The following is a 17,066-nucleotide window of genomic DNA, read 5'->3' on the forward strand; positions in this document are numbered from 1 at the left end:
TGCCTCGCCTCCTGACAGGTTCCTGAACAAGGTGGGTTTCCTCTTCCCCCTGATCACGATGCTGACGTGGATGGAGTCTGTGGCCAGCACAGTTCGTACGCTGGTGTACGAGCAGGAGAGCCAGAGAGCAGAGGTAGGTGGCCTTCGAGGTCGGCCAGGGACGGCAAGGGCTCTGCCTGTCCCCTCCCTGCTGGGCGGCGTGCATGGTCAGCTGCGTCCCGTCCCGGGAAGGTCACCGTGAGTCCGAAGCCCCTCCCCCCACAGTTCAGCGGGCCCTTCGGTCGAGAGGAGAGGAAGCAAAACTCACTGACGTTGGAAGAAAGAAGCCCAGGTGCTCAGTCAGCCGGGTTTGGGGCACCCAGAGAGACGGACCCCGAGTTCCTTGCCGTTCTGTCCTAGTCACTGTCAAAACTGCTCTGAAGAATGAAAGTGTCCAGAAATGCCCGCCCCCCACCTCTCAGCCCGCAGGAGGGCGAGGCCGTGAGACTGGAGGCACGGATGGCTCAGTGTTTGTTCATGAGAAGGAGGCGCGGTGGAGGGCGGTGTGAAGGGCGAGGCCGTGAGTCTGGAGGCACGGACGGCTCAGTGTTTGTTCATGAGAAGGAGGCGCAGTGGAGGGTGGTGTGAAGGGTGAGGCCATGAGACTGGAGGCACGGACGGACGGCTCAGCGTTTGTTCACGGGAGGAGGCGTGGCGGAGGGCGGTGTGCGTGTCACGCAGGCGTGAGGAGCCCTGCCCGACCGTCGTGCTCGTTGCCTTCCTGAGGCTTCACAGCGACTCACTCCTGGGGCCGGTGTCTCTTCTGATCCGGCCGGGCAGGGGGCTGGGTGACAGTTCGTCTCGCTCGGGTCCCCAGCTGCCGCGGCTGGAAATCGTGCTTAGTCACGCTTGGCGATATCGCGACACCGGAGCTGAGCAAATGGCAGGGTTCGTGGATGCACCGGTTTTACTGTGTGACTCTGAGCTGAGTTATGTGGCTCTAAACCTGCACAGTCACCCCCTCCCCAAACTTCAGGGGGAGTGTGTCCTCCTTGGTGTCCCTCTTTCTCGGTATCAAACGAAACCGACTCACACACACAGAACGAGAAACAACAAGACGTGGAAATAAAGCCCGAATGAATGAGGAGACACGCGAGCCCGTGGCCCGTCAGCCTGAGGTCTGGGACCGGCCCTGACCCTTCCCGCTGCGCAATCCTGCCGCGTGGGCGCTTGCTTTCCCGTGACGCGCCCGTCCCGGTCCTCTCCGCCCTGGACCGGTGAGCGCCCCGCGCCCACTCCGTCAGGGGTCCTCAGAAGGAAGTGCAGGCCCCAGGAGGGCGTGCGCTAGACGGGCCAGGTTTCCACGCGGGGCAGCACGAGGGCCAGAGGTCGGCATGCCTGTCCCCGGCTCGACCCCGCCCTTCTCCAGTGCCCGCCGCCACGGTAACCCGGTGCCCTTCCTCTGACAGTCCCTGAGGATGATGGGGGCGCCCCCCGCGACCCACTTCCCGGCCTGGTTCCTGGAGAACGCGGCCGTGATGACCGTCAGTAGCGCCGCCCTGGCAGCCGTCCTGAAAACGAGTGGCATCTTTGCGCGCAGCCACGGCCTCCCGGTCTTCCTCTTCCTCCTGGACTTCGGGGTGTCGGTCATCATGCTGAGCTACCTCCTGAGCGCCCTTTCCAGTCGGGCGCACGTGGCCGCCCTCTGTGCCAGCCTGCTGTACCCGACCAGCTTCCTGCCCACTGTCGTCCTGCTGGTCCTGCAGCGCCGGCTCGGGGCTGCCGTCCAGGCCTTGCCGGTGAGGGGGCTGGTTTGCAGAAATGCCATTCTGCCCGACGGAACAGAGTCACCGCCCTCCAGGTCTCAGCGTGGTGTTTGGATCGGCACGGGCGGGCACTCTGATGCCTCCCTTTCCTCCACCCCCCCCCCCCCGCCCCAAGCCTCTGCGACCCTCGCTGGGGTCGATCGTGGGAACCGGGGCGGTTTTGTGGGGGGGGGGGAGCGGAGGTAAAACCAGGAACAGGCGTGTCTCCTGTGCAGACTCTCAGGGCGATCGCTAGCTCGAACAGGGAGCATGTGACCTCACCCCCTTCTGTTTCACACATGGGAAGACACAGATTTCCACAGCTATTTTAGAAGTATAAAACACAAGCGTTTTTCTTGCAGCATCATGAATTACAGCACTTTAACTGCAAAGTCCTCTCCGTGAGCAATGTCAGGGTCACTCACCCACAGAAACCGTGCCTCCAGAAGACGTGTTAGGGCCTTCGGGCCTGTCCTACCGAATGGGGAGAAGACACTCCCCCTTGATGGCAGGCTCAGGGCAGGGCAGGGAGTGGCCGCTCAGTCCCCGTGGAGGGGACAGACGTCGTTATGGAGACGGGCCGTTTCGCAGAGCGGGGGTCCGAGCTGCAGACGTCTGCATGGCGCTCACGGCTCTATTCCCCTTCCTCCCCCGCGGGTCAGGCGAAACCCTGGGGTCGCCTCCTGTGTCCTCAGGCATTGGGACGGGTCTTCTCCTCTGCTTATTGTGAGCCTCAGGGTGAAACATTTCTGTGAGAGCCAAAGTACTTTCTCCAACATCAGTTAACCTCTCAACGCTGCGGGGACCCCTGGGCCACGTCCACTCGGCGTAGCTCTGCGGGCAGGGTGGGCCTGTTCCGTCCGCGGGTCACCGCTGATCTGGGCTCGCCTGTGTGACCAGCTTATGTCACCCCTGTGAGAACTCATAACCCACAGTTTTGGGGGAGTGTTAACGAGGTGTTTGCAGAGTAATTAAAGCACCCTGGAGCACTCAGGGCCCCGTGTGCTCCCACATGAGGAGAAGGGGTCTGACCCCCTGCGTGAGCCTCAGACACTGATGTTTCTACCCCAGTCCTCATGCTGAAGGGCCCCAGGCACACGGAGTGAGATTTCCTTCCCACGTGTCCAGTGGGTTCTAGTCTCGTGAGGACACCATTATATTTTAATATAAGGTGCGTGTTCAGTGGTTCTTCTTCTGATAATAGGACCTTTCCACTGGAAACAGCAGTGTTTCCCTTCCGCACGCCCTCCCTGTGGCGTGCAGGGGTGTGAGCTCCGCCGTCCACCTGCAGGGCCCCCAGGGCGCTCGCCCAGCGACAGAACACGCGGTCAGGGCTCTTCCCACGTCCACTGCCATGTGCCCTCCATTCCTGTGTGCACTGCGTGGGCTTCACGACACTTCCCGCAGGGCAGCAGAGAGCAATCATCCCTGTCAACACGGAGAACTGGCCTGTGGTCGTGCGTTTCCCAGTGGGCTGATGTTGGGCTGGGTGAGCAGACCTGGACATCGGCGTGGGGGCCGCGCTTTGCCGTGTTGGGGGGGGGGGGCCAGGCGCGGCTTCCCCATCGCACGCAGTGCTGTGGGCTTCCTGGCCTGCCGTGCGCTAATGGGCTGTGTTCTCTCTCTCTCTGCGCACACATGACAGTGCCTCCTCTCTACCACCGCCTTCGGACAAGGAGTGTTTTTCATCACGTTCCTGGAAGGGCAAGAGACAGGTAAGAGCAGGGGTCCCCAAACTACGGCCCACGGGCCGCATGCAGCCCCCTGAGGCCATTTATCTGGCCCCCGCCGCACTTCCGGAAGGGGCACCTCTTTCATTGGTGGTCAGTGAGAGGAGCATAGTTCCCATTGAAATACTGGTCAGTTTGTTGATTTAAATTTACATGTTCTTTATTTTAAATATTGTATTTGTTCCCATTTTGTTTTTTTTACTTTAAAATAAGATATGTGCAGTGTGCATAGGGATTTGTTCATGTATTTTTTATAGTCCAGCCCTCCAACGGTCTGAGGGACAGTGAACTGGCCCCCTGTGTAAAAAGTTTGGGGACCCCTGGGTGAGAAGATGCATTTCTGACAAGCGGCTCTCAGGGAGTCGGGCTTTTGGAGATTGACAGCTGTCCCGTGGCAAGTGGCTCAGCAGAAAGTCTTCCCTGGGAGGGAGGAGATCCTGGCGTTCGGCGTGGCTGCCGTGACCCCTCCCACGCCCAGTCGCCCGGGTTCTGGGAGCAGTCGAGAGTAACCACAGTGCCCATGGGGCAGCCCTCCAGCCAAGGCTCGGGTGGGTCTTCCTCACGACACCCTGCGCTCACGGCTCACACAGCGAGAACGGGTGTGCACAGACAGCCCGGCCCTGAGGGTGTCATTTCACTGGACCGCGTCTCCCCGGACTCGGTCCACGTTTTCTAGTTTCTCTTTCTAATTCTCTCGGTCACATGTCACCCGTCCGCCATGATCTCTCAGCTCCCATCTTCACCCCCAGGTTTTCTGGGTCCTTCCTGAAGGCCCTGACCCAGGAAGAGATCCAACCATTGAGCAACCCAGTGCGATTCTCTTGTTCACTCTCTATGCACGTCATCGCTAATGATTTGCCTACGCTAATGTCTTGAAGAGCATGGCTTGGCAGCCTTCTCCACTTGTGTTGAGACTTTGACCGCTGACATCCCCGGCCAGTGCTGGCGTGGATGTCTGACATGTTTGTGCGGTGTTGTAAACACCGACAGGTAAAATATGATGGAACCGATGCCACTCGACTGTGCTGGTAGCCCGTGAACCTGGCACCGGTCTTGGGGTCCTCAAACATTTCAGCAGGACACGTTGAGCTGCTGTAAATTCTGTTACAGAAGCAGAGGCTGAGGTAGGCGGGCGCCCTGCATGTCCCGTCCCGTCCCGGGCGCCCGGGGCTGCTTCCTGGTCTAGAGTGGCCACTGCTCTGCCCTTGGAATGTTCTGGACTAAATTCCAACCGGTACCTCATGTTAAAACCTTTATTTGTATTGCGTTCTAGGAAAATACCATGGGAAAAACTGAGGGAGAGAAATGTTTTACTTTAATTTACATGTTCATCCAGCGGTAAATCACAACTCTAGCATAAGAAAGAGCGATTGTCCCCCAGCCCAGATCTTCGATGTCTTGGTGACATATTTTCTAAGAGCAGAGAGGATCATATAATTTAGGGTTTGGATCCTCAAAGAGCCTCCCTCTCTTTGTGACATGCTTCATTTTCTCTAAGTGGGTCAATAAGTAAAGCAATCTCGAACATATTTAAGTGCTGGATGTTGAGGTGTGAACGGTCACTCTGCCCACACCGGCGAGCCAGGTGTGAGCGTCAGCGAGCTCCTCGGAAGTGTCTGACCCACGGCGTGGACCTGCCTTTGCTGTAGCTGCCGACAGCTTTGCTGGGGCCTCGGGGACGAGTGACCGGCTCACACACTCAGCCCTCATGCTGCTCGCCCTCCCTCCCTCCCTTCCTCCCTCCCTCCCTCCCTCCCCCCTCCCTCCCTCCCTCCCCCCCCTCCCTCCCTCCCTCCCTCCCTCTCTCCCTCCCTCTCTCTCCCTCCCTCCCTCCCTCTCTCCCTCCCTCCCTCCCTCCCTCTCTCCTCTCCCTCCCTCCCTCCCTCCCTCTCTCCCTCCCTCTCTCTCCCTCCCTCCCTCCCCCCCTCCCTCCCCTCTCCCTCCCTCTCTCTCCCTCCCCCCCTTCCTCTCCCACTCCCTCCCCCCCCCCCTCCCTCTTCCTCCCTCCCTCCCCCCTCCCTCCCTCTCTCCCTCCCTCCCTTCCTTCCTCCTTCCCTTCCTTCCTCCCTCCCTCCCTCTCTTCCTCCCTCCTTCCCTCCAGGAAGAGATCTAACCGTTGTCCAGTGGGACAACGTGGACCAGTCTCCAGAACACGTGGGCTTGACCTTTGGCTGGGTGTGCTGGATGATTCTGCTGGACTCGGGCCTTTATTTTTTATGTGGATGGTACCTGAGCAACTTGATTCCTGGTAAGAATTCTACACTTTGTAATAAGATGACAAAATTAACTTACAAACAATATGTAGCCCTGGCCTGATGGCTCCGCTGGTTAGAGCGTCATCCTGAAGCACAGAGGTTGCGGGTTCGATCGCCGGTCGGGGCACGTACAGGAACAGATCAATGTTCCTGTCTCTTTCCCTCTCTCCCTTCTTCGCCCACTAAAATCAATCAATAAAAAACAAATTTTTAATGTGTAAACTATTGTGCTATTGCATTAAACTATTGTACCGGTGGGAGAGAGAGGGACAGACACATACAGAGAAAAATGTGATTATTTATTATTTTAAGTATTTTGATTTTTCTCCAACTAATGTATAAATGTATATAACTTTAAATTAGGCAACACTGAATATGAAATATGTTAACATAATATCAGGAAACAAATTGTTTCGATAAAAATACCCCCCAAAAAGAATTTGTTTTTAACTGATGAAATGTTTCTAAAAGGTAGCTTGACATATAAATGAATAACAATGTTAAAGAATTGTAACCCTACTATAAATTGACAAGGAGTAATGTGATCAGCAGAGCAGACCCTGAACTTTAGTAACTTTAGTAACCAGCCAGCTGCTTGTCTAACAAGTGACTCGGTGTTACAGTTTGCATTTTTAATCAGTGAAAAAGGATACATTGTTCAATCAACCTACTAGGGAGAAAAAAATGAGACTCATTCATAAATTCATCAGATGTAAGTGACATAAAAATAATGAGTAAATAGAAAGAGTATGATTTTTAAAGTTAAGGAAGGCGTTTCTAAACACCAAAGACACGAATAATAAAAATGGATTGTTTCCTTATAAGCATTTAAATCAATATTTCAAAATGTCCAAATATAAATAAAATTATAGGCCTATTTACAAGCTTACAAAAACTGTCTACAGAAAATGATAAAATTCTCAAATCAAACTTTAAAAGGTCATTATCTCCATATTTAGTTAAGTGTTTAAAAACATACCTACTTTGGTTCGTACGCCAAATAGTTGTGCAAGTAAATTTTGTGCCAAATGCCTTTTTTTCTGTCTTTCAATTTTTTTGTCTTTAAATGTGCATTTCTGCAACTCAAACCACCAGAGTTGACTCTATGTTTACACACACACACACACACACACACACACACATATATTTTAAATACTAAATACTTTAATAAACGGAGAAGAAAGCAATCACATTAGGAGTGGAGCGCCCAGGTGGGTAAGCCCGGAGGGAGATGTGTTTTGGGAGCAGACTGGTCTGATGTTGGCTGAAGGATTTAATCGGGTCTCCAGCCTGGAGTGAGGCTGCGCCCACAGGACTCAAGTCAAGTTCCCGCCTTGGGGAGAAAAGATGCTCGTTGGTCACTTGAGCTGAGCCGGGGGCGGGACCAGAGGACCAGAAGGAAGACAGAAGGACGTGGAGGGGCCGCGAGGGCTGATTCTTCTCCCGTCCGTCCCAGAGGTTTATGGCTGCGGGAGAGAAGGTGGAAGGGAGCAGGGAAGCTGCGCTGTAGCCACGTGTTCTGTCCCCTCCTGGGGGCGGCTGGGCGGGCAGCTCCCCCTGCAGACGCCGCGTACAGCTCACCAGAGTTCTCTCGCCGAGAGCGCTGGGGTTCCACACGTTGCTGGGTCCACGGACTTCAGGGACAGGAGGGGGCAGGGCCCTCCGCGACGCTGCCATGGCCGGATGAAGTGGCCTCTTGCGACTAGACGGAAGCCCAGGCTGAGACTCAGCCCACAGCCGGATGGACTGACATGGGCCGAGCGAGCAGAGCGCCCTGTGCTGACCAGGCCCTGCCCAGGCTCTAAAAGTGTGTGTGTGGGGGGGTGGACGACAGGCGGTCCTGGTCATCCCTCATGACCACAGGACGCAGGTGACCTTGCCCTTGAGGACCCTGGACCTTCCTCACTGACTACACTGCAGAGCCCCTTTCCCTGGGGGAGAGGGGGAAGCAGGAGAGCCCCCGTGCCTCCTGAGGGGCCTGGTGCCGTCTGCGAGGACACTGGTCTCACTGGGCTGAGTCCTTCCCTGCCACCTGAGTGGGCGGAGGAGGGCGGATGAGCGTGGACACAGGAATGGGTCATTGCGCCCGCATGTGGGAATTTGCATGAGTTCAACACCACGAGCTGCCGCTCTTGATTACTTTAAAGTTCGGAGAAAGAGTCTCCAGGGGTTAGCGGACAGCACACGTGAGTCGTAGCGTAATTGTGGCTTTAGACAGAAGACCAGACGCAACAGAAGTCCTCGGAACAGACAGCTTTCTTCAGATTCGGCCGTGACCAGTGAAGTCTCCCTTAGCGATGGTCTTCATTGTGGGGGGCCTCCGTTGGGCTAGTCCCCACGCTGACCAAGGTGTGGACCCTGTCTCTGTGAGCCGGTTGGAGAAACGGCTCCAGGGAGAGGGATGTCGTCGAGAGTCCTGGTGTCGCCCGCTGAGCGGAAAGCGTGTCTCCGTCCCCTCCGGTTGGCGCACGGGCACAGCCGTCCTCAAGTTCCATCTGTGTCCTCGCTTAGCCTGTGTGGTGCCAGTTAGCACGTGACAGCACGGCCCTGCGGGAAAACCACATCCCCCCGCGGTCTTTAGGAACAGAGGTTCCGGCTGACGCTTCTTGTCTGGGAACCTGTCACCTGAGCCGCGAGGCGGCGCTACTCAGAGCCCCAGCTGCCCCGACTGCCGGACCAGGGACCGAGCTCGGTGTTGGCCTCCAGGGACTTGGGTGCGAGAGGCTGGCTCTGGTCTCTGGTCACTGGGGACCCTGGCCGGTTGCTGCTGGGTCTACACTCGTGGTTTCTTCCTTAGATGCCTTTTTAAAAGTGAAGTGAAAATCCCGGTCTTTTCCTCTTTCTCTTCTATTAAAAATATAAAATCAGGGGGTGTTAAACACGAGTTCAGATTTCCTTCTTGAAAAATCTGTTTTCGAGTTAAGAATCAATGTGTTTGGAGTCAGGTTCACGGGAGGCCCGTGGGGGAGCGTGGACGCTGACCTCGTAAGACTTCCCGCACGTGAGTGAACTGACCTTCGCGAGAGTCTTTTCCAGCGTCTCTGGCCTCTGTCCTTTTAGAGCAGTGGTCCCCAACGTTTTCTGGGCCACGGACCGGTTTAATGTCAGAAAATATTTTCACGGACCGGCCTTTAGGGTGGGACGGATAAATGGATCACGTGACCGAGACAAGCGTCAAGAGTGAGTCTTAGACGGATGTAACAGAGGGAATCTGGTCATTTTTAAAAAATAAAACATCGTTCAGACTTAAATGTAAATAAAACAGAAATAATGTAAGTTATTTATTCTTTCTGTGCGGACCGGTACCAAATGGCCCACGGACCAGTACCGGTCCGTGACCCGGGGGTTGGGAACCACTGTTCTAGGGTAAACCTGAGCCCCTTTCTCCCCAAACAAAAGCAGTAAAACTTGGTGAGATGTTAGAATTCACAGAGGACACATAGGAGACTGACATTTGCTTTTTGCTAAAAGAGTCCATGAGCAGCGTGGGCTCAGGACACCGTCCTCCTGGGAGGGCCCCTCCCGTCCTGTCCCCATCTCGCCCTGGCCGGAGGGCTGCCCTCTCTCGGGACACAGGTCAGACAATCATCTTCACGACCCACCAACTGGACGAGGCGGAGGCGCTCAGCGACTGCGTGGCCGCCCTACAGCGAGGTCGGCTCCGGTGCTGCGGACCACCCCTCTCCCTGACGGAGGCCCACGGCCAGGGCCTCAGCCTGACGCTCACAAAGCAGGTGACCCCAGGGCAGGGCCTTCCTTCTGGGGTGTGGAAACCACATGGGAAAGGGGTCGCCAGACATTTGGGACATTGGACTTATGATCCTACTGTTGCTCACTCTTGCTTTTGGACAGCCTTCCTCCCTTCCTCCCCGGAGGCCGACAGCCCACAGGACACGGCTCGTGCCACGTCTCTGATACAGACCTACGTCCCATGGGCATTCCTCAGAGGCACCAGCCGGCGGGAGCTGAGCTACGCCATCCCCAAGGACGCCGACCGCACCAGCTTCCAAGGGCTGTTCCAGGCTCTGGAGCAGAACCGGCACCGTCTGCACCTGACGGGCTACAGGGTCTCAGACACCACATTGGAAGAGGTAGCGGGAGGGCTCGGGCCGCTGGTCAGGGCTGTGTCACTCTTTGTGCAGTGACACGCGGTGGGGAGACGGGGGCGGGGCGGGGCGAGAGACCCCGCATCTGTATTTGTTTACGACTTCTGATTAGACCAAATCCAAGCCGCCCAACACCGACCACTGCTCTTCTGGGAAAACGGGCGATTTTATGCTCGAGAGCCTTGGAGTTCAGTCCAGAGTCACGAGGTCCCAAACCGATTTCAGCAGTAGGTGGCCGGCCGTCTGTCCTCACCTGGAGACACCTCCTGTTTTCACTGCAGGCTTTCTCTGTTCAGGAGCTCAGGGCGCCACGTGTGGCCCTGAGCCGGGCAAAGGAGCCGGGCAGCCTGTGAGCACTGCCCCCTCCTGCCGGCCCCCCAGCCCCACCATCCTCTACCGTGGCACTGACCTGGTGACGTCAGCACTCATGTGGTTTCACAGAGCCAGGCAGGGGGAAGGGAGTCAGACCAGGCATTTACCCCCCACCCCCCGAGTCTGCACCTGCACGGAAGGCCAGCTTGGTGGTGATGGAGCGCCGTGAGGTTGGCTCTGGAGGGCCAGACGTGAGTCCTGCTTTAGGTGGCTTTGTTCCTACAGAAAGCACTGTGGATTTAACACAAACCTCACAGCTGCTAATCAAAGTGGAAGCTGGGGACAGGCTCGCCCTGCTTTCTGGGCGCCACCCAGGGACACGGCCTGGTCAGGGTGCCGTGAGAGGTTGGCGCTTAGACTCCAACACAATGTCAGAAACTTTAGGTCACCAAGGGAATGAAAAGTCTGCACCTTCCGGGATGTCAAAGCCCTGCCTTCCTCAGCGTTTGTGCCGTCTGAGTAGATGACAGAGAGCAAGATGGGGCTCCCAGGTGAGGACTCATCACCGTCCCTGGCGCCATCACCGCTGTTCACCCTGAAGCATGTGCCGTGCGTGCTCTGCGATGAGGCGTTTCCGTGTGCTGGGCCCTCTGCGTGTTCCGTGTCACGGGAGCTGCTCCTTCACAGTGTCACTTCTGAGAGCTCTTTGTGGGCTGTGTCCTCTCAGTACTGCTCTTTCTGCTTCGTAGTCATGTCTGTTCTCCAGAGTGTTCTCACTCCTACTCTCCCCGTCTGCGTCCCTTTGGGGAATTTCTTCATCTTCCTCCCCTTTGCTCTCTGTTCTTTTAAAGATATTTATTTATTTATGAATCTGCACACAGTGGAATCTGCTCCTCTTAACTGTCTGACAAATGCAGGGTTCAGGAGCCGCACCACCGCCCAGGTATGGGCTCCTGCCTTCTAGTTTTGTTTTGTTTTGCTTGTTTGCTTGTTTGTTTGTTTAAGTGAAAGGAAGTGAGATAGTGAGACAGACTCTCTGTGCTGTGTGCGCTCCGACTGGGATCCACCCGGTAGCTCCGTCTGGGGCCGATGCTCAAACCCATCGAGCCACTGCTGTGGGAGGGGAAGAGAAGCAGATGGGCACTTCTCCTGTGTGCCCTGACTGGGAATTGAACCCAGGCCGTCCACACACCGGGCTGAAGCTCTATCCACTGAGCCACCAGCCAGGGCTGCTCCTGCCTTCTCGAAAGCGTGGTAATTCCACACACTCGCCTCCCGGCAGACAGCTTTCCCCTGGGGTCAGGCTCCCGTCGTTGCAGGGAATCACCCCTAAAACAGCAGCCACAAGCCACGGGACCAGCTGCCTATGTAACTACTGGAGAGACTGTAGGGGCTCCTTCAGTCCCTCCAGTAACCTCTGCCCCCTCCCTCTAGAGCAGGCTTTGCACATAACAGGTGCTCACCAAATACTGACCGGTCCTCAGATCTCCCTCATCTGCCTCCCCGTTGGGCTCCCACGCAGAGGCTAAGAGAGACGCCGCCCATGTGAAGGGCATAACATGCATTTCGCAAAATGCAATATTCTAGGATGCGTGGGTCTGTTTGAGAAAGAGATCTTAAATTGGAAAAAGATTAAGCACGTTACAAAGCCCGCTTTTGTGTGCCGCCGTCTATGAAATAACTGTCTCCACCAATTTCGTCTTTTTACACTCGACATGTATTGACTTTCCTGGGTCCTGCCTGCTATTGACCACGGTTACGGCTGAGTGTGCCCGGCGACACTGCGGTGCTGGGAGGGGCGGAGCTGCCGACGGGCACCCCAGTCACCAGGACGACACCCCTGAGCTGGAGAGCCAATCTCATGTTAAACGGCAACACGTCTCCTGTCAACCATGGTCCCTAAGCAGATAGACCCCCACGGCGGTGAGATTGAAATGTAAAATTGGACCATGGTCGTCACCGGTTTCATTGCAAAGAGTACACCTTCTCCTGTGGTGCAAAGGCCGGTGTTTACCTGGCGTGAGGCTGGGCCGGCTGGGTGGGCGGTGCCGGGAGCTCGCGGCACAGGGGGGCTACATACAGCCCCCCACCCCAAGCCACTGCGAGATCGCCTGAGGCCCGTGCAGCAAACGGCAGTGGTGTGTTTTTAACAGATTCGTTTTTAGATCAGGTTTAGGTTCTGAAGGATCCTGAGCAGAAGGCGCAGCTGTTTCCCCACGTGTCGTCCCCCCCCGGGCTCGGCCTTTCCTGTGACCCAGGCGGTGCTGCTTTGTTAATAGACCCGGAGTTCCGGCTGGTCTCTCGCACAGGCCGCCGCTGTGAGGTCAGCCGACTCCCCGCCCAGCGCACCCTGCCTGCGGTGGCTCCTGCATCTCTGTCGGGAGGGTCTGTGTGCCAGATGGGGCGTGAGCTCGGTGCCCCGTCCCGCACAGAGGGGCAGGGCACGAGAGACCCTGGGTCACCTGGGTGCCTGGTGTCATCAAACCACAGGTGAGAGAGGGGCCCAGGCCGGCCAGACGGGGGACGGTGATGCCGTGACGAGGGCAGAGACTGGACCATGAGCTTTGGAGATGGAGGAGGGGCCACAGGCTGATGAGTACAGGTGGCCACCAGAGGGCAGGGGGTGGTGCCTTGTCCCACGGAGCTCCAGAGGAGCGAGGGCCCCCCCACAATGGGACCGTCCTCCAGGACCCCATTCTGGGCTCTGGACTTGCGGAGCTGTACGGTGAGACATTTGTGCTGTTTGAAGCCCCCCCAACCACCACACCTCCGCTTGTGGTGACTTGTTTCAGTAGCAAGTGGGAGCTTAGACAAGTTCCCATAAAATGACACAGTCTTTTTAATTTTTTTATTTATTCATTTTTAGAGAGGAGAGAGAGAGAGAGACGGAGAGAGAGAGAGAGAGACAGAGAGATGGGGGAGGAGCTGGAAGCATCAACTCCCATATGTGCCTTGACCAGGCAAGCCCAGGGTTTCGAACCGGCGACCTCAGCATTTCCAGGTCGACGCTTTATCCACTGCGCCACCACAGGTCAGGCAAAAATGACACAGACTTGCTGCGTGCACCCGTGAGGCACGTCTTACCCTCTGAGCTCTCCACCAACGTGGCTTATCCTCGGCCACTTAGAAATAAAAAAGAGCACATTTGGGGAAACTGAAAAAATACAGCATAGGTTCCATTTTGGCCAAAGTGTGGAAATTCTTCCCCGGCCAGTGTCGCCCGTCGGTAGGATGAGTGTGATTGTCTCACGTTACATCGTGCATTCAGGGTCCATGCCTGTTGCTGCAAATGGTGGGATTTCCTTTTTATTAGCAGAATAATATTTCACTGTGCATGTATATCTATACATACACATGTATATATGTATATATCCATTCATACATGTTATAGATAACATGTATATACAGTGTGTCCGTAAAGTCATGGTGCACTTTTGACCGGTCACAGGAAAGCAGCAAAAGATGATAGAAATGTGAAATCTGCACCAAATAAATGGAAAACCCTCCCAGTTTCTGTAGGATGATGTGGCAGCATGTGCGCATGCGCAGATGATGACGTAACACCGTGTATACAGTGGAGCAGCCCATGGCCATGCCAGTCGAGATGTGGACGGTACAGAGGAAAGTTCATTGTGTTCTGTGTCTCGCTAAATTCAAATCCATGACCAAAGTGCAACGTGAATATCGGCGCGTTTATAACGAAGCGCCACCACATAGGAGTAACATGACTCAGTGGGATAAGCAGTTGAAGGAAACCGGCAGTTTGGTGGAGAAACCCCGTTCTGGTAGGCCATCAGTCAGTGACGAGTCTGTAGAGGCTATACGGGATAGCTACCTAAGGAGCCCTAAAAATCTGTGCGTGAGCCCACATCGAACTGCACTGAATAGGTATGAAACTGGGAGAGTTTTCCTTTTATTTGGTGCAGATTTCACATTTCTATCGTCTTTTATTGTTTTCCTGTGACCGGTCAAATGTGCACCATGACTTTACGGACACACTGTATTTTTGAATGCATATTTTTGTTTTCTATTTGTACAGGTGTGTGTATATATATGCGCATATATATATAAAATAGGTAAAACCTCACATCTTTATCCATTCACCCACTGATGGACACTTAGGTTGTTTCGTGACTGAGCTATTGTGAAGAATGTTGCAGTGGACACAGAGGTGCAGAGGCCTCTTTAATATATTGTTTTAATATCCTTCAGATAAACACCCACCAGTGGAATAGCTGGGTCATACAGTAATTCTCTATCTGATTTTTTTTCTTTATTAATTTTTAGAGAGGAGAGAGAGTGAGAGAGAGAGAGAGAGAGAGAGAGAGAGAAAGAGAGAGAAGGGGGAGGGAGGAGCTGGAAGCATCAACTCCCATATGTGCCTTGAGTGGGCAAGCCCAGGGTTTTGAACCGGCAACCTCAGCGTTCCAGGTCGACGCTTTATCCACTGCGCCACCACAGGTCAGGCCTCTATCTGATTTTTGAGGAACCTCCATACTGTTTTCCACAGTGGCTGCACCAGTCTGCATTCCCACCCGCAGTGCAGGAGGGCTCCCTTTTCTCCACACCCTCGCCAACACGTGTTCTCTCTCGTCTTTTTTTTTTTTTTTTAATTTTTTTTAAAATTTCTTTTATTTATTCATTTTAGAGAGGAGAGAAAGACAGAGAGAGAGAGAGAGAGAGAGAGAGAGAGGAGAGAGAGACAGGGGGGAGGAGCTGGAAGCATCAACTCCCATATGTGCCTTGACCAGGCAAGCCCAGGATTTCGAACCGGCGACCTCAGCATTTCCAGGTCAACACTTGATCCACTGCGCCACCACAGGTCAGGCCTCTCTCGTCTTTTTATACGGCTGTCCTGACAGGTGCGAGGGCATCTCTTGCTGTGGCTCTGCCTTGCATCTTCCTCGTGAGCAGTGACGTTGAGCACCTTTCAACAGAGACATACCTTCTGTGTGTCTACTGTGGAAAAATGTCTATTCCGTTCTTCTGCCCATTTTTTTTTAATTAGGTTGATTGTTTTTCTAATTAAATAACTTTACCATTTCTTTTTATTTTTATCCACTTAATGGGATGAATTGATTTAAGAAGTAATGAATAATTTGACCAATCTTCATTTGGTTGTCTTTTGACTTGGGAAGCCCGAGCTAATTCCAGTGAAATTAAAAATATTAGATAAGATTGAACACGGTTTCCTGGTGCTTTTACATAAATGAGGCCAGATGAGGGTCCTGTATGGTGCATGAATAGACCTGTAGCCTCTATTCTTGAAACTTTTAGAAAAACAACCAAGCAGGAGGCAGGTATGTGTGCGACGTCTGGGTGCAGGTGGGAAGTGTGGTGCCCGCCCCCCACTGAGTCGCTCCCTCCGTAGCTGCTCCGTTCATCCCTCTCCCTCGAGGCGTGTCTCTGGAGGGGAGTGGACCTTTTCTAATCTGACCTGTGATGAGCATTTTTGCGCGATTTTGCATTTCCGCTTCACCGCCCAGATGAAGCAAAGCACGTTGCCTGTTGCGGTGACCTGCGGGGACCTGTGGAGACGCGGCCTTTCTGCACAGACGCTGACTCAACCTTGTGCAGGAGGATTCGGACGGGAGGAGAGAGGACGTGAGGGCAGCCTGGCCTCGCGGGAGTGCGGCCGGCCCATGGCAGGGGCCCCCCCCCGCCAGCGCCCTGGGGACTGCTCTGATCTGACATCACGCCTCCGCGGGATGCTGGGCGAGAGGCGCTTTGGGACCTCAGTTTAAGGACTTCCGCCATACACACATGCACACGCATGCACAAACACACGCATGCACATAAGCAATGCAACATGTATACATATATGCCCATTCACACACATGCGCACACACATGCACACACACACATGAGCACACACACAAGCATGTGCAACATATGCATACACATATGCCCATGCATACACACACACACATTGTTATAAAAGGAAGAAAAGTAAAATAAAAAGAAAAGATGGAGCTGATCGTCAAGACAACTTTCTCTGTCCTGAAGATACTCTGCAGAATTCACAGTTGCAGTTGAACAGGCAGTGCAAACCCGCTCAGATTGGATACAAAGAAACTGTTTGCTCAGTGGTTGAGTCTGCCGTTTCTAATCCCCTTCTCTGTAACTGCATTAGGTGAGTGCTTACTGTGCTGGGGGGGCCTCCCTGCCACCCCCTCCTGTGCGGACACAGCACTGGTCCCTTGGCTGGTGAGACTCACACACGTGACCACATGGCTGTTGCCGTGTGCTCTCAGGCCCCCACGGCGTGGCGGCAGGCTGTGCTCGGGGCACCCGTGCATACGTGCATTCACCCGCCCGCCACAGTCCTGCTGTGTGGGTCTCTCTGTTACTGTGTCTCCGATGAGGACGTTACGTTGGTGGCGAGGTGGTTCCCCGAGGTGACAGCCTGGCACAAGTCGTGATCGATGTTTTTGTTGTTGCCGTTGTGGTCGCCGCTGCCTGCCGTGGGCCGGAGGCATGTGGCTTTTCCTGGGCGTCAGCGGAGGATTATGCTATGAATAATGTAACCACATCAGCTCTGAGGAACCTGAGGCCCTTCCCCAGCATGGGGGCGCTGGTTTGTCTCAGAGGGGCCCGTCCCAGATGAAGGAACTGCCCCAGAGGGCTGCATGCCTCCCCCCTGCTCCTGCGGACTCACTGCTGCCTCCCTCCTGAGTGGCCCCCCCCCCCCCCCCCCCCCCCCCCCCCCCCCCCGTCTTCCCTGTGGGCTCAGGCCCCTCGGGACCCGGGAGGCGGTCAATACGGAATGTGCTTCCTTCATTCAATCAGCGGCTGGAGTCCGCGTGGGGCTGCCGCTCACAGGGACCCGCAGGCCGGCGGGGGGCTGCCTTGGGAGCTCTGTGTGCAAGCTGAGTGAGG

General features: G+C 55.1%; 1 protein-coding gene across 1 annotated transcript in view; it reads left to right on the plus strand.

Annotated features, from left to right (window-relative positions):
• The window catches only part of ABCA13 (ATP binding cassette subfamily A member 13), an 81,479-nt gene that overhangs the window by 38,080 nt on the left and 26,333 nt on the right, over positions 1-17,066 (plus strand). Inside the window, 6 exon segments of the mRNA XM_066354264.1 lie at positions 19-133; positions 1,449-1,778; positions 3,430-3,499; positions 5,616-5,762; positions 9,346-9,503; positions 9,630-9,860. Of these exon segments, the coding sequence (XP_066210361.1) occupies positions 19-133; positions 1,449-1,778; positions 3,430-3,499; positions 5,616-5,762; positions 9,346-9,503; positions 9,630-9,860 (1,051 nt within the window).

Source organism: Saccopteryx leptura, chromosome 12 (genome assembly GCF_036850995.1).
Source record: "Saccopteryx leptura isolate mSacLep1 chromosome 12, mSacLep1_pri_phased_curated, whole genome shotgun sequence".
Classification (NCBI taxonomy): Eukaryota; Metazoa; Chordata; class Mammalia; order Chiroptera; family Emballonuridae; genus Saccopteryx; species Saccopteryx leptura.